Below are 25,488 nucleotides of genomic sequence, written 5' to 3' on the forward strand. Positions count from 1 at the left end.
CTCCCCCAGGAGTCCCAAATCTAAGACACGCTGAGACTCCTGTCACCCACCCCCACCTTCTTCTACGGGCCTTTCTGTGCAGTCCTTCCAGGAAATCCTGGCTGGAGCTGGGCTCTCGACTTTGGGCTCTGGGCTCTCAGCTTGACTGCACCCTCCCCAGGTCCCCAGGGAGGCCAGTGGTGACTATTCTTGAAACCGAGCTTGGCAGAGGATCTGGGGACACACACTCCAGATGCAAACACATTTGCACTGTTTCAGCTGGAATCTCCTCGCGCAGGGCACTGCACCCGTGGGCTTGCTGAGAAACAAACTCACAGAAGGCGGATTCATTGGACAAAAGGTATTTGGTCCCCAAATTTATTGACGTGTGTGAACAGGAGCCTTCAGGACGAAGACCCAAAGATATGGGGAAAATTGCCATTTTTGATGCTTAGGCTCAACAAAATATGGACATCCATGAGGGAACACAGATTAATCAAAGGACCTGCGCTAATGCTACTGGACCACAAGGGGAAGCGCAGTGAGGGTTGTTGGTCTAGATTTCTTGAACTTTCTGAGCAGCATTCCTTCCCTCTGGGAGTGGGGTAGGACCCTCCTGGAATGGGGTCTTATGCCCTACAGTCAAACAAGGCAGGTCAGATAATTTCTTTATGGCCAGTTTCTGAACACAAAGGTGGAGCAATATTTTTAGGTTTGATGTCTGGCTGTGAGGAAAGGGCGGCTCCGATTTCTACGACCTGCCCTGGGGAAAATGGATTCTAGTTTCTATGACCTGCTTCGGGGAAGAATGGCGCTGAGAGACAGCAGAGCAAGAGAAGGTCAGAGAAAAAACCTTTTGCTTCCGAAGCTGCTTCTGAAGCTGCTTCATTTTGGGGTATTATTTTCTGATCCCCGACACCTGAGCTGCTGAACCAAGGGTAGCCTGACCCACTCCCACATGACTTAGAATAGCTTCACCAGCCGGCCTTGGGCTACCTGGCTCTGGCCCCCTGCCCACCAGGATTTTGGCCGGCTCTCACTTGCCTCTGCGGTGTCTGTCTCACCCTGTCTCACTCCTGCAGTTTTCTGTTCTGTTGAGTGATGATTGACACATGACATTGGTTTTGACATTTGAGCCTGTGCCCAGCCACAGGTAGGTGGGGCAGGAGTCCTGAGTGAGCATCTCCCTCCTTAGTGACAGTCAGGGGGCACAGAGAATGGTGCCCAGACCAAGGTCAGGGCCTGGGCCAAGTGTGCTCAGCACGTGGTGTGTGTGCTCAAGCGGCTCCTGCTGCGGAGGGCGGCATGAAGCCTGTTTACCTGTGTGCCTGCGTCTCTGGTGGCCCCTGCAAGGGTGGGGAAGTGGCAGGCAGGGTGAAATGGGGAAAAGCGGGCTCTCAGCTGCTCCTAGCAGCCTCCGGGTCTGGGGAGAGAAGTGAGGAGGGGCCCAGAGCTGTTCCCAGAACTGCGCCTGTCTCCTGGTCACTCTTCTGGGGCTCTGTGCAGACCCTTGGCAGGGCCAGGCTACACAACACCCTCTACCACCTCCCCTTACTTCTTCCCCTAACCCCTCATTCCTCCACTCTCCTCTCCCCGCCCCTGCCTCCCCTCCATCCTCTCCTTCTCTCCATCTCCCGGTCCCATCCCCTGCCCACACTGCCCCTCCTCGAGTTCAGAGGGGACACCTGTGCTGCCTGAGGGTCAGAGTGCCCACTCCAGCAGCCTGGATCCAAGCTGGAGAGGGCTGGAGCGGGCGAAGCCGGGCACCGGGCAGGCCTGCTGGTGGGCGGGGCATGGGCGGGTCCTTCGAGGGGAGGGGCGGGCTCGGCCAATGAGAGCTCAGAGACCGCAGCACGGGCGCTCCCGGAACCATTGCAAAGGGCGAGTGCGGGAACTCAGAGCCAGAGGGGCGGTCCCTGTCCCAGGTCATCCCCCGAAAGGGCCTGGCCCGGGCTCACCCCGGAAGGACGGGTGCCGAGATCACCCGGGAGCGCTCACCCCACCGGCACCCGTGCCCAAGCCCGCCCCTGCGAAGGCAGGTACCCGAGCACACTCCGGCGAGGGCGGCCCCTGAGCCCCGAACCCCGAACCCCGAACTCCGGCGCAGTGTCGCGCCTCTGCCCAATGAGGTGCCCCTGACGTGCCTGCTGCGGCTGCCCTGCTCCCCCCAGCCTCCCCGCATCCTGGGATGGGGGAGGGCGCTGGGCGCAGCTCCCGGGCCCTCAGTGGGTCTCCCCGCCCTGCCCCACCGGCCTGGGCTCCGTACCTCGGGGCCCAGATGTGCAGTCAGGTGTGAATGTGGCAAAATTTGAGAAAGGCCTCTGCAGCCGCAAAATCCAGTTCCCACCAGTTGGGGGCCAGGCGGGGAAGGGGGGAAAGACAGCACTCCGCTGTGGGAGGTGAGGCAGAGCTACCCTGCCTGGGGAGCCTGGAAGGCTGAGCTGTGTCTCCCGTCCGCACTCCAAGACCATTCCAGAAGCCCCTTGGACCTCTGGCTGCTGGTCACGGGGGAAGGTGGACCTTCCCTGAGAGCTGCACTGTGTTGAGGACAGGTGCAGCTACAGAGGCCTACAGAGGCCCCCCAGGCACAGGGACCCACATCAGCCCTCTGGCCAACAGAAGGTGCTGATGATTTGAGGTGGACCCAGCCACCACTCTGAGCCTCTGCCTCCCTCTAAAAGTGGGGCATGGTGCCTTCCATGGGGCAACGGGGCACTGAGCCTGGCCCACCTGCAGGGGTGGGGTGGAGCAGCGTGTCCCTGTCTCCCCTCCCATGGAGACTGTGTGCCTGGAGACCAGAGCTGTCAAAAATAGAGGAGGGGGCCCTGATGTGTCCTCTAAAGTCCAGGTAGCGGAAGAGCTCCACTGGGAGGAGTCCTGCAGTGCTGTCCTCTCTTACAGGCAAGGCCAGGCGGGTGCTGCCTGGGACCCAGTGACTCAGCACCCCCGCCCAGATCAGCTGGACTTTTGCCCCTGCTCCACCAGCCTCCTGCTTGGATCTCTCCTGGGTCTCCCTGCTGTGCCCGTCCAGGATGCAGGGAGCTTGGGCTCCCAGGGACCAGGGCCAGTCCCCTGGCAGGATGAGCGCTCTAGGCCGGTCCTCAGTCATCCTGCTCACCTACGTGCTGGCCGCCATAGAACTTACCTGCCTCTTCATGCAGTTCTCCGTCGTGCCAGTGAGTAACACACCGCAGCCCCTGCAGCCCCAGCCAGGGCTGTCCCGCTGTTCCTCCTGCCTTCCATCCGGGCTGTGGCAGAAAGTGGGGATAGGGGCTTCATGCTGCCAGGGTCCCTCCTGGTTGGGACCCCACGCCACACTTAAGCTGAGTAAGTTAAGGACTCTGCCTCTGGACCCCTGTCAGCACGTCGTGTGCTCCAGCTGCAGTGCCAGCCCTGGGAGAAGCTATGGGGAGGCACCCCACTTCCCTCCTGGGGGCAGCACCTCCTCAAACCATCCTAGCGCTGTTCCTCCTGCCTCTCACCTGGCAGCCTTTGCCCTTTGGAGTCCCTGCCCCATGGGCTGTTCAATCTGATCTGGTTCTGGGCAGTTCACCCCTCAGAGAGGCTCTCCTTGCACCTGCCAGCAGCTTCTACCTCTCCCCTCCGTCCTCTTGGGTCCCTGTTGTCCACTAAATGATGTGTGGCAGCAAATTGATCTCAAGCTTTTTCATGCAGGAGATAAAATGCTGTCTTATTTTATTATCTCTGTTGCCAAATTGGCAAATTTCATTGGCAAATTCATGTTAGTTTAGTGTATCATTCAGTAGTCTACAGCACAGTGTGTGGCTCTGGAGGCTGTAATAGTAATGATTAAATTATATTCACCAAGTCTGGAGAGGCTTGGGAACAAAGTCTCACATCACCAAGAAGCTCAGGCAGAATCAGGGCCAAGCCCAGGCCTTCCTGCGTTTGCTTCTGGGAAGCCTGGCGTGGGCTCAGACACCTGCTGTCCTCCTCAGAGGGCTCTCCAGCCCTCAGAGCCTGGACCTGGGCATCTGGGTGGGAGTGGGGATGGGCCTTTGGCAAGATTCCGGGCCTGGCAGAGGCTCCCAGCCCAAAGGTGAACCTAAGGATCCCTCCTGGCCGTGCCTCAGGAGCCCCGCCCACTCCTGCTAAATGGCTTGGGTCAAGCCCTGAATCTCCTCCCTACCAGTGGGGAAGGCTGGACAGGAGCCTTGGCTTTCTCATCATAAGATGGTAATAACAGTCCCTCCCTGTAGAGCTGGTGCAGGGAAGAGTGAATGAGAAGTCAGAACCCTTCCCACAGCTGGGTACAGAACACGGGTGGAGTAGCTTCGGCCGCCCGTCGACTCTCGTAGGGTGTAACCCTGTGCTGAGTGCCCAGGAGCTGACCCTGATGTCAGAACCTGAAATACTGCAGAGTGTAAAAGTCCTCAACGGTCCATCCCCTCGGAGCTGGTGGTCCGCACACACGGGGGCTGCAGTGGGAAAGGCGCGAGGTCTTCCTCATAGAAAAGGCAACCTTGGAGCAGGGCTGGAAGGAAGCAGGAGAGGCCCCGGGGCAGTAGAGAGACCAGAGTGGCCAGAGTGGACAGGTTGAGGCCAGAATAGGACCACACCCCACCTGCTGCTCAAAGAACTCTGGGCTGGTGATGGCCGTGGAGCAGGTGAGAGGTGGCTGGATTTTGCATATGTTGTCAATAGATTGCTGTGGGTGTGAGAGAAAGCAGGGCTCAGGGAGCGCTGAAGATTTCGGCCTGAGCCCATAAGGAAGGAGGCATGGACAGGAGGAGAGGCAGTCTTTGGGGAAAGATGGGAGCCCAGTTGGGAACGGGTTGAGTTTGAGATGATTTTAGACCTCAGTGGAGAGCCGAAGGGAGCTGGACACAAGGCAGTTCAGCACAGAGGCTCTGGGGCCCTGCAGCAAGTAGATGGTCATGGAGTGGGCTCCCCCAGAGGGCAGGGAGGCTGGAGGTCGGATGAGCTGGGGGAACTGGCAGTGGTGGCAGAGGGGCGGAGGACCCAGCACAGCCCAGAGCCGCAGACCATGGTGGAGGAGGGAAGAAGCCACCAAAGTAACTGTCACTCCAGTGGGAGGCATGCCAAAGCAGACCACTGGAGGCAGCAGTGTGGGGTCAATGGGGGCCTGGGGGAGAGGGGAGGCAGCAGGAGGCAGGGGCCTGCTCCAAGGGCTGGGAGAGAAGGAAAGAGATGGAAAGAGAGGAGGCTGCAAGGTGAAGCAGCTGCTCAGAGCTCTGCCCGCAAATATGTGGGAGTAGCTGTAGGGGAGGGTCAAGAGAAGGCAAGAGAAGTAACAGGATGTGAGCTTGCTCCAATGGACATCCCCCAGAAGGGGATTGTGCAGAGAAACTGGGAGAGTGGAGCACTGGGAGCTTGCTCCAGTGGGCACCGCCACAGAAGGGGACTGTGCAGAGAAACAGGGAGAGAGGAGCATTGGGAGCCCTGCCCTTGAGGAGGCAAAAGGTTGACATGTGATGCAGGCAGGGAGGATGACTTGGGTAGGCGAGGACAGGTGGGCAGGCATGGGGATGAGAAGCTCAGCATCCTCTATGAACAGGCACTTCTCAAAAGAAGACCTTCATGCAGCCAACAGACACATGAAAAAATGCTCATCATCACTGGCCATCAGAGAAATGCAAATCAAAAGCACAATGAGATACCATCTCACACCAGTTAGAATGGCGATCATTAAAAAGTCAGGAAACAGCAGGTGCTGGAGAGGATGTGGAGAAATAGGAACACTTTTACACTGTTGGTGGGACTGTAAACTAGTTCAACCATTGTGGAAGACTGTGTGGGGATTCCTCAAGGATCTAGAACTGGAAATACCATTTGACCCAGCAATCCCATGACTGGGTATATACCCAAAGGATTATAAATCATGCTACTATAAAGACACATGCACACGTTATGTTTATCATGGCACTATTTACAATAGCAAAGACTTGGAACCAACCCAAATGTCCATCAATGATAGACTGGATTAAGAAAATGTGGCACATTTAAACTACAGAATACTATGCAGCCATAAAAAGGATGAGTTCCTTTGTATACGGATAAAGCTGGAAACCATCATTCTGAGCAAACTATTGCAAGGACAGAAAGTCAAACACCGCATGTTCTCACTCATAGGTGGGAATTGAACAATGAGAACACTTGGACACAGGAAGGGGAACATCACACACCAGGGCCTGTCGTGGGGTTGAGGGATGGGGGAGGGATAGCATTAGGAGATATACCTAATGTAAATGATGAGTTAATGGGTGCAGCACACCAACTTGGCACATGTATACATATGTAACAAACCTGCACGTTGTGTATATGTACCCTAGAACTTAAAATATAATTAAAAAAAGAAAAAAGGAAAAAAAAAAGGGAGAGGCTCAGCATCCTCACACTAGCAGCACAGGGGAGGGGAGGGATGGAGGAGGCAAAGGTTTACTAGGGGAATGTGGGGTGATTGTCAGGTCAAGCTCACAAACATAAGGGAGACCTGGCAGACAGGGGGACTTTCCCATCCTTGCAGGAGCAGGGATGGAGCTGAAGGAAGGACTCTGGGGTTGGGGGACGGAGGGGTTACTGACTGCCCTTGGGACTGAAGCGCACCGGGGAGAATTCTTGTGGATCAAGGGGGACAGTGGAAAGAAGGGGAGTGGGACCCCAAGACTGAGTTTAGGGAAAGGTCCAGGGTTGGGGGAGGGGGCAGTGTATTAGCATCTGGGGCTGCCGTAACAAAGTATCCAAAACCCTGGGGGCTTAGAGCAACAGAAGCCTATTGTCTCACAGTTTGGGAGGCCAGAAGTGTGAGATCAAGGCTCCTTCTGGAACCCACGGGGGAGGAGCCTTCCCAACTCTTCCAGCCCCTGGGAGCCCGGACATCCCTTGGCTTGTGGCCACATCACTCTGTCTTCCCATGGGTTTTCACAGCATCATCCCTCCGAGTGTGTCTGTGTCCCAAATTCTCCTCCTAATGAGGACACCGGTCACATTAGATCAGGGCTCCCCTCATGTCCTCACTGTGACCCGAGTAACTCTGTAAAGACCCCGTTTCCTAAGAATGTCACATTCTGAGGTTCTGGGGGTTAAGGCATATAAATTTGGGGGGTACACAATGAAGCCCATAATAAGTGACATCACTGGAAGGAGGGTTGGGAACTCAGAGGCAGGGGCAGGGGGAGGAGTGGCTGCAGGGGGGCCAAAGTCACAGAGAATTAGGGCAAGATAGAAGGGTGTCCCTGGGAGGAATGCTGTCATGGACCTACTCCTCCCAAGGGGCTGGGGGGCTGGAGCCTCACAGAGCAGACTGTATGCTGCTGGGCAATAGGCCACCTCTTGGAGGTCACTTGGGGGCCTTGGGACAATCTGTTGCTGGCCAGGACAGTGCTGCTGGCTTCCCCACAAAGTTTTGAATGAATGAAGACAAAATGGTGGGGGTCAGGTGCCTCTCTGAGGTGTGCCCTGCAGAGGGGAAGGACCCTAGAGGCCACCATGAGCTCCCGCCTAGGAGAGGAGTAGCAAGGACCCTAAAGGCCACCACAGGCTTCCGCCTAGGAGAGGAGGAGCAGGGTCCCCCTGGGAAGGGCCCCTCGATAGTCGTATTGTGTAGTCAACAGAGCTCAGGCCCTTGGTCCCCTGCCACCTCCTGCCCATCCGGGAACCCCAGATTCCAGGCCCTGCAGTCTTTCCCAGCCCCTCCCTCTGGGCTCCCTCCTGTGTTTCAGTACCTGTCTCGGAAACTGGGCCTGGATTCCATTGCCTTTGGCTACCTACAAACCACCTTTGGGGTGCTGCAGCTGCTGGGCGGTCCAGTGTTTGGCAGGTACAGTGTGTGTGTGTACAGGGGGCTCTCCCCACAATGACCCAGGCCCCTTCTCAGACGCCATGGGCTCGGACTGGCCAGGTTCCCCGACCCCATACCAGACCCCCCTGGGATGATGGCACTTCTGGGTCCCAGGCCGGTGGGGGTGCAGAAGAACTTTGGCTCCCGGTAGGCTCCCTGGGTGTCCCACCCATGCCTTCCACTAATCCTGGCTGTGGCCACAGAGACAGTGTGATTGGCGAACACCTTGTGGCTGTAAGGGCCCATACATAGGCCTGCTGAGACCAGGCAGGAGGAACTTTGGGGGCCCCATACACCCTGGGTCTCAGTGCTGTGGGAACACTGAGCGTGGACGGGATGGGGACATCCTTCCACAAGCCACAGCGGACAGGGGAGCAAGGGACACATAATGGGAGTTGCCTCTTCAGAGCAACCGGTAGGCGGAAATGAAGGGTTCCGCAGGCAGCAGACTGGCAGAGGTCTGAGGGTTTCCAGTGGCTCAGAACAGGAGGGAGAAAGGCTCTGCTTTCTCAGACCCAACCTGGGAAACACTTCCTGTAAAACACCGGCCCATCCCTTGGTCCTCTGGGATTCTACCATTTATTTTTACACGGAGTTGGTCTTTGTACCCTGGGTCAGACTCCCAGCTCAGTGAAGCTGTCTGCACACAGCCCCACTGGGACGCTGGGGAAACTGAGGCCCTGAGAGGAGGGAGGCCTCCCAGCAGCCGCCCAGGCCTCCCGGCCGTCCATCCCCATCCGCACTCCAGCCTCCCTGGTCAGCGCCGCTTGGGCAGCCCCTGGACGGGGGGAAGGGGAGACGTGACTGCCTCCGTGAGGGTCTGACCCACCCCTTGGACCCCAGGTTCGCAGACCAGCGCGGGGCGCGGGCGGCGCTCACGCTCTCTTTCCTGGCTGCCTTGGCGCTCTACCTGCTCCTGGCAGCCGCCTCCAGCCCGGCCCTGCCCGGGGTCTACCTGCTCTTCGCCTCGCGACTGCCCGGAGCGCTCATGCACACGCTGCCAGGTAGGGCCTGGGGACTGGGGGCCAGGTGGGGCCAGGTAGGGGCAGCCTGCGGAGGACCCAGGACACCGCCAGGGAGGTCTGCGTGCGTGCGGGGTCTGGCCCTAAGGGCTGGACAGGGGTGGGGGCGACGTGGGGCGAGGCTTGTGGAAGGGCAGGTCAGTGGTGGAAAGGGCTTGGGAAGGTGGGTGGGGGAGGGGCCCACCGAGGGGCTTTCCCTGCTCAGCTCCCCCGCCCCGTCCCCAGCTGCCCAGATGGTCATCACGGATCTGTCTGCACCGGAGGAGCGGCCTGCGGCCCTGGGCCGGCTCGGCCTCTGCTTCGGCGTCGGCGTCATCCTCGGCTCCCTGCTGGGCGGGACTCTGGTCTCCGCGTACGGGTGAGTGGCGGGGGCCCGGGACAGAGGCTGCGGGTCAGGACGCCAGCGGCTGAGTCGGCCCCGCCCCCTCTCGGCCTCGGTTTCCCTTTTTGCTCGTCGGGCGGGCTGGGCTGGGAACCCGCGGGGGCACGAGTGGCCACGTGATGTCGCTAAAGGGGACACCTGGCTCCGCGCTAGGCCTAGGCCTGACCTCCCGAGCTGGCCCTGGATGGGGCCAGGTGATGTCTCAGTGCTGTCCGGGGCTCGACTGACTGTGAAGCTGTCCACGCACAGCCCCATTGGGACGCTGGGGAAACTGAGGCTCTGAGAGGAGGGAGGCCTCCCAGCAGCCTCCTGCTGGGGACAGGAGCACCCGGGGACCGGGATGCTGTGGCAGCGGGGCTGAGCTGTGGGACAGTGCCCAGAGTGGAGAGTCCAGGGGGCGCCCAGGCGGGCAGCGGGAGGATGGGGGGATGCCAGGCTTCCCATTTGCCTCCTGACGGTCCCTTGCTAGCTGTCCCTGGAGGCTGCGAGGGTGGCCCAGGGAGGGTGCCCCCGGGAGGGGGACCACAGCAGGGACTCTGGCGGGATAAGGAGGATCCATGGATCTGCTGCCTCCTTCTGGGAGCTCTTCCTGACTCAGTTTCCTCAGCTCTGAAATGTAAATCCTGATAGTAGCGGCATGGTCTTGGGACAGTAGATGAAGTCACAACTGTGCCCTGCCCCCAGCTTTGTATTATACACCCGGGGTCTCCCAGGCCCTGCGCCAGCTGGCGACCCCCACCCTCTGCTGGCCTGTGAGTTTCCCTGAGGCTCCATTCTGGAGTGGAGTCTTTCTGGCATCTGAACCCCCCTCACATTGGAGATGCCCCTTGGCATGAGGCAGGCACTTCTGTGGACAGCAGGCTCTCCAGTCCTGGATGAACTGATCGCAGTTCCCAGGCCAGGAACCCCCAGGACCTCGAGACAAACCCCAACAATGGTGGAGGCCACTGGGCGCTGGCGCAGCCCCAGGGATCAGCGCCGGGAGGGCACAGTGGCCTTGTTAGCACACTTCCTTCTCCGGAGGGCTCTAGGGCTGTGCTGCAGGCCTTGTTTGAGCCCCTGAACGTTCTCCCAGCATTTTCATTAGAGCCTGGGCTGGGGACTAGTGGCTGCTGATGGCTATGAGCAGGAGGTGGAGTAGGGTGGGGTGGGCAGTTTGTCCGAACACCTAAACATTGCCCCCAGGACTCTGGTTCTAGAATACAGTAGCAGACGACACAGGCTGAGTCCCTGGGATGAATGGAATGTGATAGGAATTCCCGTAACATCAGGCTGAGCTACATGGAGCAAAAAGTCACAAAGCAGAACGGGGGGCTCAATGGATGGGGTCACTAGGGACTGTCCGAGGAGGTGGCATCTGAGTCGAGGCCTGAAGCAGGTGAAGGAGGCAAAGAAACCACGGTACAGAGGCCCTGAGTGTGGAAGCCAGGGGACCGTGTGGCTGGAGGCAGGGAGGAGGGGCAGGCGCCAGGCCGGGGTGCCCTGGGTGGCACAGCAGGGGTGAGAATGGGGGGTGAGCACCCCTGTAGGAAGACGAGTAAGGCAGCCATTGTGCCGGCCCAGGTTGGGGAGGATGGTGGCCAGACTAGAGGTGATCGTGGTGAGAGAAAGCAGAGGGCAGATTCTGGCTTGGTTCTGCCAGTGGGTGGGATGTGGGTGTGAACTCAAGATGGCAGTGTCAAGGCTGTGCCTGACTGTGGGGAGACTGGCAGCCTTGGGCAGAGGCCCAAGCAGCCTGGGGCACCACTGGGATTTGGGTCTTGTTCGGGCCCAGCCTGGGTGCCTGTCAGGCACTCCAGGGAGCTACTGAGTAGGCACCCAGATAAGGGGGAGAAACGGGATGCATCTTCAAGTATGGATGACTTGGAGCCCTGCGCCCCCCAGCACTTCATGTTTTGGGGCTGGGAGGCGAGGAGGGAGCATGTCCTGGGAGCCAAGGGTCACAGGATTTGTGGGGGTCAGGGACCCGTGCCTCTACCACTGGTGGCCAAGGAAGCCACAGTGGCCCAGCATCTGCAGCAGGGAGGCCATCCCAGTTCTGAGCACCACCCATCCCCCATGCCAGTGCCAGCTGCAGAAGCCTCATGCAATAGACGGGTCAAGGGAAATGGGGAGACAGGAGAGGGGTTCGGGAAGTCGTGCTGTAAACGAGGGCAGAGAGGGGTCCAGGAGGCTATGCTTAGGGCGGGAGGAGCCATGGGGAGGCGTCCCGGGGAGAGGGAAGGGCTGATGTGGGAGTCAAGCACATTGCTGGTAGGGTGTCCCTGGAGGATGGGGCTTAGGGCACTTGCGTGGGCAGCTGTGGTGGGACAGCAGGGACCACTCCCCCTGGAGCCAGGGGGCTGGCAGGTGTGAGGCATGGGGAGCCGGCACTACCCAGGGCCTGCCTCTCCAGGGTGGCCGGGGCGAGGAAGGGCGTGAGAAGGGCACGGGGAGGAGCGCTGGGCCCCAGCAGGTGGCTGAGCTGGGCGGCCGCCCTCCCAGGGTGCTGCCCACCCCGGGGACTCTGCCGCCTCAGGGCCCAGCCGCCTGCTGCCGCCTCCTTCCCTGGCCAGCCTTCCTCACCCATTAAGTGGGCCCTCCCCTGCCCTTACCCACAAGGATGCTGGGAGGGTCTGAGCTCGCTCAGGCGGTGAGTGTGGCCATGATGCTGGAGAGCTCAGCATGCACGCCTCCTGCAGGCCCAGCTACCAGGCCACAGGTCCCCTCCTGTCCTCACCTGCCCTTTCCCCCATCCCAGCTGCTGACCCAGAAGACACTACTCATGTCCCTCTCCCTCCCAGTAGCTGCCAAGACGGCCTCTACCTCTGCCCACACCTGCCAGAACATTCCATTCGCTTCCCTGCCTCCATTCATCCCAAGATCTGAGGCGCTTTACAACCTTGATGGTTCATAACCAGACCAGCTGCGACATTTCCTTTGATGGGTGGGGTAACTGAGGCCCGGGAGATGGTGGGGCTCCCTCCGTGGAGCTCCCCAGTCCCCGTCCAAGGCCCAGGCAGTGTGGGACTCCCTCAGGGTCCTCATACCACGCCCAAGACATGGGGTGCTGCTTGGGCCCTGTAGCACGAGCTGGCTGCCCAGAGTGGTGGTGACACGGGAGGGCTGCGGGGGTGAGCTTGTGGCTGGTACTCTGCCTTTGTCCAACCCAGATGGGGTGAGGGAGGCCCACACCTCCTCCTTGGGGGCTCACCAAAGGCAGTGGGGCCAGGTGCTGGCCAGGCTTCAAGGCCTGGTGCCCCATGTCAAGGGCCAGCCCCCTGGCCCTCTTGGTCCGGCAGCCCTGACGCCCCCAGCCTGCTCTGGCTCCTGGCCTAGTGCAGGACAGGAGTCTGGTGCAGCTGTGGACACCCCCTGCCTTGCAGCCTTCCTGCTCTTCCTTAATGGAAACCGAGGCAGGATGTGCATGGGATCTCCCTCCCTGCCCACCCACCTATGTATCCTATTCCCCTGAAAGGCCCCAGTGCTGCCTCATCCACACCCACCTGGGCAGCAGGTGGGAGGAGGAAGTGGACTTGGCACCCACAGGCTGCGGGGGCGGGCACTGGTATAACTGGTTTGGCCCAGCCTCCAGAGCCCAGGGCTGAGAGGCCAGGCTGGCCTGGGGAGGGACCCGGGACCTGAGTCACTGCACACACGCTGGGTGGGGGGTGGCTCTGTGACTCATATTCTGAGCCCATCCTCTCAGCCTGGGGAGGGATGGGGAGAGGCCGTAGAGTCCTATCCCGAGCCAGACAGCAGGGAGTTTGCCTTCTCTGGGTGGACAGGCAGCCATCAGGGCAATGCCTATGGGGGTGCCAGGGCCCTGTGGGCAGGACACCCCTGCCCAGCTGAGAAAAAATGAGAAGCCGGGGCACCGGAGCTCAGAGGGGCAGGAGGGGGTGGAGGGGAAGTGAGCAGCACCCCATATGACACAGGGCACCCCAAATGCTGAGCAGAGGCTGAGGAGTGTGGGGCGCTTGTAACAGGGCACCTGCTGTACAGGGAAGAAGCTCTTGGGGGCAGGGAGACGCAGGGCAGGGGCTGGCAGGCAGCTGAGGGGGCAGCAGGATATGGGGGATCCGGGCCCGCTCCCACCCCAGCCAGGTGACTCAGCCACTGCCTTAGTCCGTGTGCCTCCCAGTGCCCAGGACACTCCGGTTCTTTCTGTTCTTCCCGCAGCAGGGAGGGAACAGGCCCCGCTGAGATGGTTCTGGCCCAGCCATCCCTCAGGACAGCCCTGGTGAGCAGTGGGCCGGACAGGCCTCCTGCTGGGCCTGTGAGTCACTCCAGTCTCAGAGCCCATTTGGGGCAGGAGGGAGCTTGTGGTTTGGTTGGAGGGCTATGTGTTTGGGGAATGGGAGGACCAGGTACTGGGAGACACAAGGACTGGGAAGGGTCTGGCCAGAGGGGCCTTTAGGACCTTCTGGGGCACCCTGGAAGCCAGAGGGCAATTGAGTTAGGAGTGGCATGGCAAGATGTTCTTTTTCAAACATGGTTCTAACTGCAGCATCCTGGGGCATGGGTGACTTCTCCCGGCCCTGGGCTGGACATCCAGGGACGCTCTGTACGCCCCCCTGCCCCGTCCTCTTATGAGCTAGGTGTCCCGTGAAGCCAGGTCCCAGCTGATCCAGCCTTGGCCCCACCTGTGGGTTTGCTCCTGGCAGCAGAATGACCTGGGCATATGTTGTCACCTTGTGTGTCCCCTCTCAGAGCCTCAGAGCAAGGTGAGGCTTGATGAGGGCTTGTTACTGTAGACCACACAGGAGTCCAGACTTCACCAGAGGTTCCTGGAGACACGGCTGAAAGCCAGCTCCACCCCCTGCTGTCTGGGCAGCGTCAGGTGTGGGCTGCAGTTGGTGGGCGGGATGCAGGTGGACTGGGCCCCGCAGGTCCAGAGGGGCCCCAGAACAGGAGAGTGAGGGGCAGTGGCAGCTGTGAGCCCAGCCCATATTTGCATATAAAGAAAGGAGGTCACCTAGCTGGTGAGCGGCAGAGAAGGGACAGAGGCTCTGGGTCTCCTGAGTCGTGTCCAGTGTCCTTTCAGCAGCATCTATGTGTCCAGATAGACACTCCTGTAATACATTCAACCGAAAGAGGAGGGGAGGACAGACAAATTAACCTGTCCCCATCTTGCTGGTCGTGGCTCCATTGATAAAAGTGTTGGATGCACCCCTGGTGCCCCTGCATCTGGCAGATCGGGGTGAGGTTGAGGGGGACTGAGCAGGAGGGACTGACTGCACTGTGCTCAGGGTGCTGGGGGATGCCCAGGCTGTCCGGCGTGCAGAAGCCCCAGGGTTGAGGACAACGTGCTGGATTTCCTTCCCACTCCCGTTTCCCTCCCGGCAATTTGTTTGTGGAGAGCAGGAGAGAGCTCTGACTGGGGAAGGACAGCCTGCCTCTCCCCCAGCAGCCACCTGCAGCCCCCAGCACAGTTGCGGCCCTGACTCCCTCCCTCCTGGGGCCCTCCAGGGTCCCCCAGTCCCAGGCTCTCCTGTTGCCCACAGCAGCACTGGCCTTTGGTTTGCCCACCACCACTCGAGGGCCTGGATCCCTGCCACCACGCCTTGCTTGTCACCAGCCTCCTAAAATAGCCATCGAAGTGGTGCCTCTGCTGCCGTGTGCTTCTGGGGCATCTGGCAAAGAAGGCAGGTTTTGCCCCTGCCCAGCCAGACCCTGAGATGTGACATGCAGGCCTCTGAGGCCAGGATCCCAAAGAAAGGGCCCTTCTCTCTGGGGCTGGCCACAGGGGCCGGGTGTCCCTCCCAGCTGGAGGGACAAGCCGTGGGGCCCTAGCCCACCCCTGCCCCTTCCCTGGCATTTTCCCAAAGGAAGGGCCCATTCTTGCAGAAACCCAGCAGCCAGAAAGCCCGAGTAGGTGACGTCCTGGGCCATGGGTGCTGCAGAGGTCAGAGCTGCCCTGATGGATTGGCGGGGGCAGCAGCACAGGCCGGGTGGATGTGCCGGCCCATCCCAGACTGATGTGAGCTCAGGGGTCCTGCCTGAGAAATGAGGGGTGGCCAATGCCCAGACTCTCTGGACCCAGAGGTGGCCCCACTGACGGTCCTAGTCAGTGTGGCACCAAGTCCCTTCCTTGCTCTGGCAAACAGGTGCATGTCAATGCATGTGTACAAGTTTGCATGTGTGCATGTGCGTGTGTGCATGTATGTGTGCGTGTGCACGTGTGTGTGTGTGTGCGTGTGTGCGTGTGTGCATGTGTGCATATGTGCATGTGTGTGCGTGTGCACATGTGTATGTGTGCATGTGTGCGTGTGTGTGCATGTGTGTGTGCACGTGTGTGCATGTGTGTATGTGTGCATGTGTGCATGTGTGCATGTGTGTGCGTGTGCACGTGCGTGTATTGTGCGTGTGTGCACGCGTGTGTATGTGTGTGTGCGCACGTGTGTGTATGTGCACGTGTGTGTATGTGTGCGTGTGTGCATATCTGCATGCACGTGTGGCTGTGGTGAAGGGGGGCGGAGGAAAGTCCTTTCTTTGAACTCCTTGGTGGGGACACGGTGGCCTATGGCTGGCCTTGTTTTCGGGTGCAAGGGCATCTTCCAGGATCCTGACCCCTCCTGGTGTCTGTGCCCTGAGGCCCTGGCCAGGGCAGATTTGGAGGCTCTGTTGAGGTTGGGGCAGAACTTGTGCTGCCTGTGTGACCGGCTCACACATCTCTCCAATCATCGGATGATCACTGCGGTCTCCATGCAGGGTCCCACCCCAGCCCACCTGCCCTCAGGGGCCAGATTCTAGCCAACTGGTAAAGTGAGTCCTTCTCAGATGGCATGCTGTCTGGGAAGGAAGGCTGGGGCCTCACCAAGAGGGGCCCTTACAGGCTGTATAGGAGTTTGCTCAGCTGCTGAGAGGGAGGCTGTGGCAGTCCGGCACAGGCCTGGAGGCCTTACAAGCGAGCTCAGTAGGAAGCCCCGATTTCCTCCTGTCTCTCCTGAGGGGAGGGGGCTGGTTCAGCCCCCAGGAGGCAAAGGTGACAGTCGGAACAGCCAGCTCCACGTGCCTGTGTTCCCAGGTGACAAAGTCTGCTGGTTCCTTCCAGGAGAATCACAGGCCGAGTTTCCAGGTGGGGACTCATGGCAGGGAAGCTGACAGCAGAGCCAGAGTCACCGGCCTTGGTAGTGGCCCAGGCAAGTGGGAACGTGGCAAAGCAGCCTGAGGGGCACATCTGCAGCTTTGCAAGGCTCTGGGATCCCAGCCCAAAGCCCCCACCAGGCCCAGCATGCCCCACCCACTCTGGAAAGTGGGGAGGGGTCTGACAGGAGGGGAGGTGATTTCTGAGGGCCTGCTGAGTGCCAGGCCCACCGGTGCCCACTCTGGGGAGGCAGCATGGCCATCCCCGTGACACAGCACAGGTGCCGAGGTCTCGGAGAGCCCCTCCCAAGGGCACGCAGACCAGGCTGGCCCTTTGGAGCCCCTCCTGACCTTGACCAGCCAGGGAGCTGCTGTCCCTGGGAGGATCTGCTGCCTGCTACCCACAGGGGCTGCCGGGGCCTGCATGGTGTGGTGAGGGTCAGGGATAGTGAGCGCCCTACCCGTTCCTTCATCCATCACCTAATAAATGTGCTCTGAGGGTCCCAGTCCCTGCTTTTTGGGCCACAGACTGTGGAGATGTGGGAGTCGTTTTTAAGCTATTTTAGTGTGACTGAAGGCGCAGGTTGGGGGATGTGGCTGAGGCGCCTGGGCCCTGGGACCCGCGCCCTGTGCAGCCAAGACTGTTGCCCGCAGGATTCAGTGCCCGGCCATCCTGGCTGCCCTGGCCACCCTCCTGGGAGCTATCCTCAGCTTCACCTGCATCCCCGCCAGCACCAAAGGGACCAAAACTGACACTCAGACTCCACCGCCAGGTAAGCCCCACCAGGTAAACCCTGCCCAGATGCTGGGTCTATGGGTGGCACTGGCTAGGCCTACATGCTCCAGCCAAGGGGCACAGGGGCCTGAGGGGAAATCTGGGGGCTACTCACACCCTCCTAACTTCCTTGAACCCCTCCCAGCTGCTGACATCATAGGAGCCAAGTGAGGTGTGGTCATGAAGAAGTGGAAGTGGGGCTCCGGCAAGCAGGGAGGCCCAGAGAGGGGGGAGGCCCACACAGGGAAGGCATTAGGAGGGGAGGCTCAGAGAGGCCTGGGGAGGACCAGGAGGGACCCCCAACAGGGTGGGTGGATCAGTAAGGCTTCCAAGGCTCTGAGTGTCCAGGGAGAGGTGAGGGTTCTGCCCAAAGGGCACTGATTGGTGGAGGGCAGAGGATGGTCAGGCTGGTCCCACGAGGAGAGGCCAAGGCTCCTCAGAGGGGCTCCCCTGAAGGCTGGCCCCCTGCTGAACCCAGCCCCTGAGTGCCAGGCACGTGGCAGGACCCATGCCTCGGTGCCTAGGGACTAAGAGTTCAGCCTGGGATGGAGGGACCCACCTGGGGTCATCCTGGGACAGGAGGCTGTGATGGAATTAACCTAGAAAGTCCAGGGGGAGGGCCAGGTGGAGCTCCGCCTGTGGCAAACACAGCAGAGCCAGAGAGGCAGGAGCCCCTGGGGAAATAGCGAGGAAGAATGCGGTGAGCCGGGCTGGGGACCCGCGGCTCTGCACTCGAAGGTGTCCAGTTGGCCAGGCCACCGCGGTGACTTGTGGCCACAGAGAGGGGCGCAGCGTTGCCATTGTCTTCCTCTGGGCTGGTGGCCTGGTCATGCTCGGCCCCAGGTCCCAGGCCAGGACCATACAGGAAGCAGCTATTGGTCCCTTGTTCAGGGACTGCCATAGGCCTGCACCCCTACAAGCCCAGGTTGAGGCCAGGCTACCTGCATGCAGAGAATGCTTTTCCTGAGTGCCTCTGGGGATTCAGGGGGCCCTTAGGAATGCGTGGCAGTATGCTGAGGGGCGGTGCCCACCTCGGGGCTGGGAGCATCACCAGCTCCCATTCCCACAAGTGAGTGGCACTGAAGCCAAGGAAGGAAGCTGTACCCAGGGGGACGCAACAGGAGCCTAGCAGCGGCGAGGCCTGCAGCTGGGTGAGGGGTGGGCATTGGGACAATGGCCTCTCCGTGCCAGGCGGCCCCCGGGCCAGTGTGTTTGACCTGAAGGCCATCGCCTCCCTGCTGCGGCTGCCAGATGTCCCGAGGATCTTCCTGGTCAAGGTGGCCTCCAACTTCCCCACAGGTGAGCCCCAACTACTGCCCCGACGGCGGCCAGAGCCTGGCAGAGTTCCAGCTGCGGCCAGGGCCTAGCCCTTCCTCTGGCCCGTGTCCCACAGGTCCACGCAGATGTGGTAGAGCAGGCAGGAGCGGGAGGAAGGCAGAAAAGGGTCTTTCCTGCCTCCTTCCAGCCCCTCCACACTGTGCAGCTGCACATCCCAGGGAGGGTCCCCACAGGCAGAGGGCCTGGCTCGCAGCCATGCATCCCTGCATACTCCTCAGCTCTTCACCCTCCTACCCTGTGGCCCCACGTGCTCTGCAGACAGCCTGAGACGCAGGGACAGCAAGTCTGAGTGTCAACACCACCTTCTGAAGCATGCTGGCCCAGCAGACCCTAGGCTGTCACAGACCACAGATAGGATAGCGAGCCATGGACAAGCCCAGGAGCAGCCCTGTCCCTCAGAAGCCCGGCCTGGGCTCCTCTAACTGGGATGCCAGGAAGCAGGATGGAGAACAGGCCCTCAGCACTCTGACTGGCCCCGGCCTCTGTCCTACCCAGCCCACCCAGGCCAGCTCTGTTGGTTCTCAAAACTGGAACCCAAGTTACTAACCTCAGTAACAGGCCCTTTGAGGGCCTGTTTTTTGAGACCACTGCCCAGGCTGCTGTGCGGTGGCATGATCTCAGCTCACTGCAGGCTCCACCTCACAGGCTCAAGCAATCCTCCTGTCTCAGCCTCCCGAGGAGCTGTGACTACAGGCATGCGCCACCACCCTCAGCTAATTTAACTGTTTGTAGAGACAGGGTCTCACTATGTTTTCCAGGCTGGTCCCAAACTCCTGGCCTCAATCAGTCCCCCCTCCTTCGCCTCCCAAAGTGCTGGGATTGCAGATGTGACTTTGAGGGCTGTTATAATAGACAGCCATAGTGGGTCTTGGGGCCAAATCCTCCCACATGGTCAGCCCTGGGTCCCTCCCTTCCAGTACCTTCCCGCTCACAGTCCAGAGCTTAGCAACTGCATGGGAGGCATTTCCCACACCAGGGATCTGGCAGAATCCCAGGGAAGGGTCTCTTTGGTCCGGCTGGCATCACAGGCCCCTCCCTGAACCAGTCACCGGCCAGGACCCAGACACCCTGATTGGCCAGGCTGCTGAGGTGGGAGGGAGGTGGGCACCAAGGCCGGGGTGTGGGGGTGCTCACCCCATTCCCCTGCCCCGGCTCAGGGCTCTTCATGGTCATGTTCTCCATCATCTCCATGGACTTCTTCCAGCTGGAGGCCGCCCAAGCTGGCTACCTCATGTCCTTCTTCGGGCTCCTCCAGATGGTGAGTGGGTACACAGGGCCTCCTGGGGGGCATGGCAGGGGTCTCCAGTGGGGCAGGCCTCTGAGAGTAGAGGCTCCTCCCCGGTGGAGGCTGGCGAGCCCTTGGCCTCCCATCTGGTACATGTCAGGGCCCACAGGGAACCAGGCATACAGGCCAGGGAGGCAGAGCCAGCTGCAGTGGTGGGCACGCTGTGAGGACAGTGGACTCTGGCCTCTGATGGGCAGCCAGCTGGGGTCTGTGGCAGCCCACCTGCCCACCAGCTGTGTGACCACAGCAAGTCTCCCAACCGCTCCATATCTGTCCCATGAGGCCAAAGTGCCCGCCTTGCAGGGTCCTTGGCAGATGAAATGACCTAACATGGCAAAGTGGGCAAAGTGCTTAGACCAGTGTGGGCCCCTTTGGAGGTCTCACAGGAGCAAGATGCCAGCCCTCAGAGGCCACGCTGTCATGGAAGAATGCCCTGAAACCCTGGCAGCTCCGATGCGGCAGGTGTCCTGTCTGCCCCCCAAGAACCGCTCAGCTACCAGGCCAGGGCGAGCCACCTCCACCACCAGCTCCTCTGGGCATCTGGACCAGACCCTGGGGTGGTGGGGACAGGTGATGACGTGCCGCCACCCGGGATGGCCGCCTGACAGCCAGAGCACGGGGCGGGGGCTATTCTGGGACCCGCTGGGGTGGGGGCAGGGGCTTTCGGCCTCTCCGGAAGCCTGTGGCATTCCTGGCACCTCCAAGTCATCTGCTCTTCAGCCTCTGGACCCAGGACTAGACTAGTGCTAAAATAGCTGCTCCTGGGAGGGGCTAGACCCCCACCGTGGGCAGGGAGGGCCTCGGTTTTGTGGGCCAGGAGGAGCCACCCTGGCAGGGTAAAAAGAGATAAACAGAAAAACAACAACAGCAACAATAATAGTAACAATCCGGGGCTGGTGCCATGGGGCCTGTTCTGAACAGGCTGCGCCCAGCTCACTGCAGGGAAGGATGATTAGCCAGACCCTGGCTGAAGTCTGCAGCTGGGCTGGACACTGCAGTCATTAGCCTGTGTTGTGGGGCACTTGGGCCTGCCATGGCTGCAGTAGGGCCCCTGCCTGAGACAGAGCTGGGGTGGTAACCAACACTATCGGGACACCCTCGCAGGAACTGGGCCTGGTGAACTGCCCAGGGACGGGGAAGGAGTGAGGTGAGGCCTGGGGACCCCGACACAGGCTGAGCAGCAGGAGAGGAGGCTGAGGAGGGGAAGGAGAGGCCCGCAGAGTAGCCCCCAGGCCCCACGTCCGGCCAGGGACAGGCTTGTTAGCTCCAGGTTCATGTCATAACCTGCAGGGCTCCTAAGTTCAAGCTTTTTAAAACTTATTGGGTAAATTGAGACGCAACACAAATAGGCTTCTGGCCTTGGTGTCTGAGTCCTGGCTTGAGGTCCTTCACGGCACTCACCGTGAGCTACTCCTAAGCGCATTGCACGAAGTGAAACTTGCCAGCTCTTCCTTTTAAAAACGTGTTAAAATCCCCAAAAACCCTAAGATAAAGCAAGTGTGAAGGTAAGATTTTTAAACCATTTATGATTCCTGTTGGAAGCAATTTCTGTTCTGCCCGGCGGGAAGTGGGGAGAGTGACTAGTGCCCTGCGGAGGTGCTGCAGGCTGGGCCTGCCCTCCAGGCAGATACTGAGCCCAGGAACTCCTCCAGCGGGGGCCACCCCTGCACTCCCAGGTGCTTTGGCCCAGCACACCCTGCTCGGTGGAGGAGCTGAGACGACCCAACAGGGAGCCTCGCCCTGGCCTGGGAGCAGCCTGCGGCCGAGCCTGTCCCACTGGGTCCATCCCTGGTGTCCCTGGTGTGGGCCTTTCCTTCCTCCCTGTGGAGAGGAGCCCCATCTCCTCAGGGACCTCAGACCCATCCTGACGCAGTCACTGCTGGCAGGGTGGGGAGAGACCCCGGGGCTTGCAGATGCTGAGGGGCCTTCTCTGCAGAGGGGCCCTGGCCACCAAAGGCCAGTCTGGAGGTCCCCTGCTTGGGGGGCTGGCCACAGTCCAGACGCCCCTCCCTCGCCTCTCCCATACCCACTTCTATCCTCTCTGTCTGGTCTAGGTGACCCAGGGCCTGGTCATCGGACAGCTGAGCAGCCACTTCTCGGAGGAGGCGCTGCTCCGGGCCAGCGTGCTGGCCTTCATCGCGGTGGGACTGGCCATGGTGAGGGCTCCTCGCTTTGGGCCCCTCACCTGACCCTCTCACTGGGCAAGGCCACTTGGGCGGTGCCATCTGTGCTTGAGCCCCTGGGGCCGCCTCCACCCCTCCACACCCACCCAGGGCCAGCTCTTCAGCAGGGGCAGCAGTCAGGGTGGAGAGGGACAGGTAAGACCCCAGAGAGGAGCCTGGTCCCGTGAGGCCCCCACTCAGCTCGGCCCCGCCTGCCGTCCCAGGCCTGGATGTCCAGCGTCTTCCACTTCTGCCTCCTGGTACCCGGCCTGGTGTTCAGCCTCTGCACACTCAATGTGGTCACCGACAGCATGCTGACCAAGGCCGTCTCCGCCTCGGACACAGGTGAGCTGTGGCCAGCTGGTGGGGCAGCCTCCTCCGGGAAGCCCTAGGAGCTACCTAGTGGGGTTGGGGTGGGCAGCCTAAGGTCTGTGTGGGGTGGGTAGGGTGGGAGGCCTGGGGTCTGTGTGGGGTGGGTGGAGTGTGTGGAGTGGGGGGCCTGGGGTCTGTGTGGGTTGGGTGGAGTGTGTGGGGTGTGCGACCTAAGGTCTGTGTGGGGTGGGTAGGGTGGGAGGCCTGGGGTCTGTGTGGGGTGGGTGGAGTGTGTGGAGTGGGGGGCCTGGGGTCTCTGTGGGGTGGGTAAGGCGCACAGCCTGGGTCCTGCATGAGACTCCTGCCCTACCACCTAGCCCAGCTGAGGGCAGGCCAGGGGCCTGGGAGGGGGCTGCCCAGAGGTGGCAGTTGGCTTGGCCCTGAGAAGCACCTAAGGGCCTTGCCTGCCAGACCTGGAGGCCCCAGGGACTTCTGGGCCCTCCCCCAGCATGGAGGCAGGCACACAAGTGCTCAGGAGCTTCCTGAAGGAATGAGTGAGTGAATGAATGCACAGCAGTAATTAAACCCAGGAAGCCCCTAGGTCACTGCGGGGACACAGGTACCCCAGACATAGATCCCCCAGCCCCCACTTCGGACCCAGCTTTCTTTCTTGAGGCCTAAGAAAGCCCCTCAAGCAGACTGAGGGTGCCCTGGGCCCAATGGTACCCAGGCTCCTGCCCCACCCCAGGCACAGTGTGGCTACACACTAGCCAGTGCAGGAGGCTCCTGTGGGCTGGTTGAGGTCAAAGGAGTCAGGGAGTCATTTGCAGTACTGGAGATTCTTCCAGGACTCCCCAGCAGCAAAGCCAGGAAGCTCAGGGTACACATCTGACTCTCCATGCACTTGCCTGTCTGGGAGGCAGCAGACCGAGGTCTAGAGGCCTGGATGTGGCCGGGCCGCAAAGGACAGGCCTCTTCTCAGGACTGCCTGGGAACCTCTAAGGCCTTCCAGGACTGTGACTCCACGGTGCATGGGCTGATGCGGGCTGAACCAGGAGGGCTTCCTGGAGGAGGTTGGGCAGCACTTGGGAGAGGCCAGGAGGAGGGCACAGGAGAGGAAGGCCTGGGGAGATAAGGACCAGGTCTGGCTGGGAAGAGACCCCTGGAGGCTGAGGGAGACCCGGCCCAGGCCACTGGGTCACATCATGCACAGACACCACCCCTGGCCTGGAAGGAGCCAGCACCTGGTTCCCAGCAGCAGCCTGGAAACCCAGCGACAGAGGGGGCAGAGGACAGAAGGGGCAGGAACTGCACCCTGTGTCTGCAGAAGAGGCTGCTCTTAATGATCCTCCACACTGGGTCCTGAGCCCAGGTGGGGCCTGGCCAGCTCCTCATCACAGCTGACCAGCCCCGGGATTTCCAACTCCAGGAGACCTGGGCTCTGAAGTCCCTGGAGCCAGAGACCCTCTGGGCACGGGACCAGAGGCAGAGAGTGTCCTCCCAGCTGGAGGCCTGGGGGGTCCTCCGTTCAGTGAATGCTGCCCCCATGTTGCCCGAGTGTTGACAACAGCCACAGATAGTGCCCATGTGCCTGTCCATGCTGGGGGTCGCTGGCCAGAGGGGTGTGGAGATGGGGTGTCAGGGACAGAGCAGGCTGCCGCGCAGGTGTGGGCTGTCCGGGGAGCCTGGGAAGCGGCTCAGTCTTGCTGGGGCTGCAGGAGGGGCAGGTGGAGGGGCTCTGCACGGGCTCCCAAAGCCCCCTGTGGGAGGAGTTCCTGGAGTAGTAGGAGCTCCGCAGGGGGGCGGCTGGAGGAGGGGCTGATGGCCAGGAGGGGCTATGGGGGTGGGGTGTCATGCCCACTCTGAACTCAAGCCCCAACGGTGTCTCACAGGCCAGGCTTAGCCTCCCCACTGCATCACCAGCCCTCGGTGGTGGCAGGCACCCTGGGAAAGAGCCGTGAGAGCCAGCTCCCTGACACCCTGGGCGGGAGGTTCCGGGCCCCAGGCACAGATGCCATCTCCCTTGGCAAGCCTGGCAGGGCGGGGCCTGCTGCGGTGACCTGTGGCCCCATTCCCAGGCTCCTCCTGTGCTTGAAAACTTTCTGGAGCAGGGAAGAGACTCAGCCCAGTGCCCCGGGAAGCACCCTGTGCAGCCCCCTGCATGGCTGAGAGGTCCTCGGGGAATGGCCCAGTGGGTGGAGAGAGCTGCATTTGCTCCAAAGGCTGGGCAGGTGGCAGGGAGTGGGGGACTGGAGGTTAGAAGCCAGCAGGTGGAAAGGAGGGGTGTTTGGGGGAGTATTTCACCAGACTATGCAAGGTGCAGACTGCACCGTGAGGTTGGGATGGGTCAGGAGAGATGAGAGGTCATGGCTGTGTCCAGGAAGTGGGCAGCCGGCCCAGGGAGCTGCCCAGGGCCTGACTACCCCCATGCACCCCCCAGGGGCCATGCTGGGCCTCTGTGCATCTGTGCAGCCACTGCTCCGAACGCTGGGGCCCACCGTCGGCGGCTTCCTGTACCGAAGCTTTGGCGTCCCTGTCTTCGGCCACGTGCAGGTTGCTATCAATGTCCTTGTCCTTCTGGTCCTCTGGAGGAAACCTATGCCCCAGAGGAAGGACAAAGTCCGGTGACTGCTGCCCAGACACAGACTGGCAATAAACTCCTACTAAATCCCTCCAACCTCTTCCGGTCTGGTTTCTGCAGGCTGTCGCATGGTCTGCCTGTGTCCTTCAGTGAGGGATGGGGCCTCGGGGCTGGAGGGCTTCCTAGAGGAGGGGGCCTACAGCTGGGCAAAGCTCTGGGAAGGACAGAATCACCCAAATTGGCTCACCGTTATTAGTACAGTCCGCCCACAAAGGAGTTCCCCTGCTGCCACACACACAGCTCTTGCTCACACCCGGAGCAATGGGGAGCTCACTGCCCAACCCCCGCCCACAGTGTGCCTGCCCAAAAGCAGAAACAGGTTTCTTTAAAAGATCAGGGAACCTGGCTGGGCGCAGTGGCTCACGCCTGTAATCCCAGCACTTTGGGAGGCTGAGGCAGGCGGATCATGAGGTCAAGAGATGGAAACCATCCTGGCCAACATGGTGAAATTCTTGCTTTACTAAAAATATTTTTTAAAAAATTAGCTGGGTGAGGTGGTGCACGCCTATAGTCCCAGCTACTTGGGAAGCTGAGGCAGGAGAATCGCTTGAACCCAGGAGGCAGAGGTTGCAGTGAGCTGAGATCCCACCATTGCATTCCAGCCTGGCAGCAGAGCAAGACTCTGTCTCAAAAAAAAAAAAAAAAAAAAAAAAAAAAAGGTCAGGGAACTGAGGCGTTCCTAGATGGCAGGAAAAATGCCCT

At 60.7% G+C, this 25,488-nt stretch overlaps 1 protein-coding gene across 3 annotated transcripts; it reads left to right on the forward strand.

The window, feature by feature from the left end:
* The first annotated feature begins 277 nt into the window (after positions 1–277).
* LOC105469765 (solute carrier family 22 member 18) lies at positions 278–25,003 on the forward strand. 3 transcript variants are annotated; one of them, XM_011721288.3, is made up of 11 exons: positions 1,882–2,018; positions 2,881–3,155; positions 7,683–7,780; positions 8,645–8,805; positions 9,049–9,181; positions 16,928–17,046; positions 18,240–18,347; positions 19,544–19,644; positions 21,726–21,827; positions 22,058–22,178; positions 24,586–24,826. In XM_011721288.3, exons 2-11 carry the CDS (start codon positions 3,012–3,014, stop codon positions 24,771–24,773), a joined length of 1,275 nt encoding a protein of 424 aa, XP_011719590.1. In that variant the 5' UTR covers positions 1,882–2,018; positions 2,881–3,011; the 3' UTR covers positions 24,774–24,826. The 3 variants fall into 3 exon arrangements, with proteins under 3 accessions (XP_024644870.2, XP_011719590.1, XP_011719587.2); XM_024789102.2 differs by lacking the exons at positions 1,882–2,018; positions 19,544–19,644 and adding an exon at positions 278–340 and having other exon boundaries at positions 24,586–25,003; XM_011721285.2 differs by lacking the exon at positions 19,544–19,644 and having other exon boundaries at positions 24,586–25,003.
* The last annotated feature ends 485 nt before the right edge of the window (positions 25,004–25,488 follow it).

This window comes from Macaca nemestrina, chromosome 12 (genome assembly GCF_043159975.1).
Source record: "Macaca nemestrina isolate mMacNem1 chromosome 12, mMacNem.hap1, whole genome shotgun sequence".
Classification (NCBI taxonomy): Eukaryota; Metazoa; Chordata; class Mammalia; order Primates; family Cercopithecidae; genus Macaca; species Macaca nemestrina.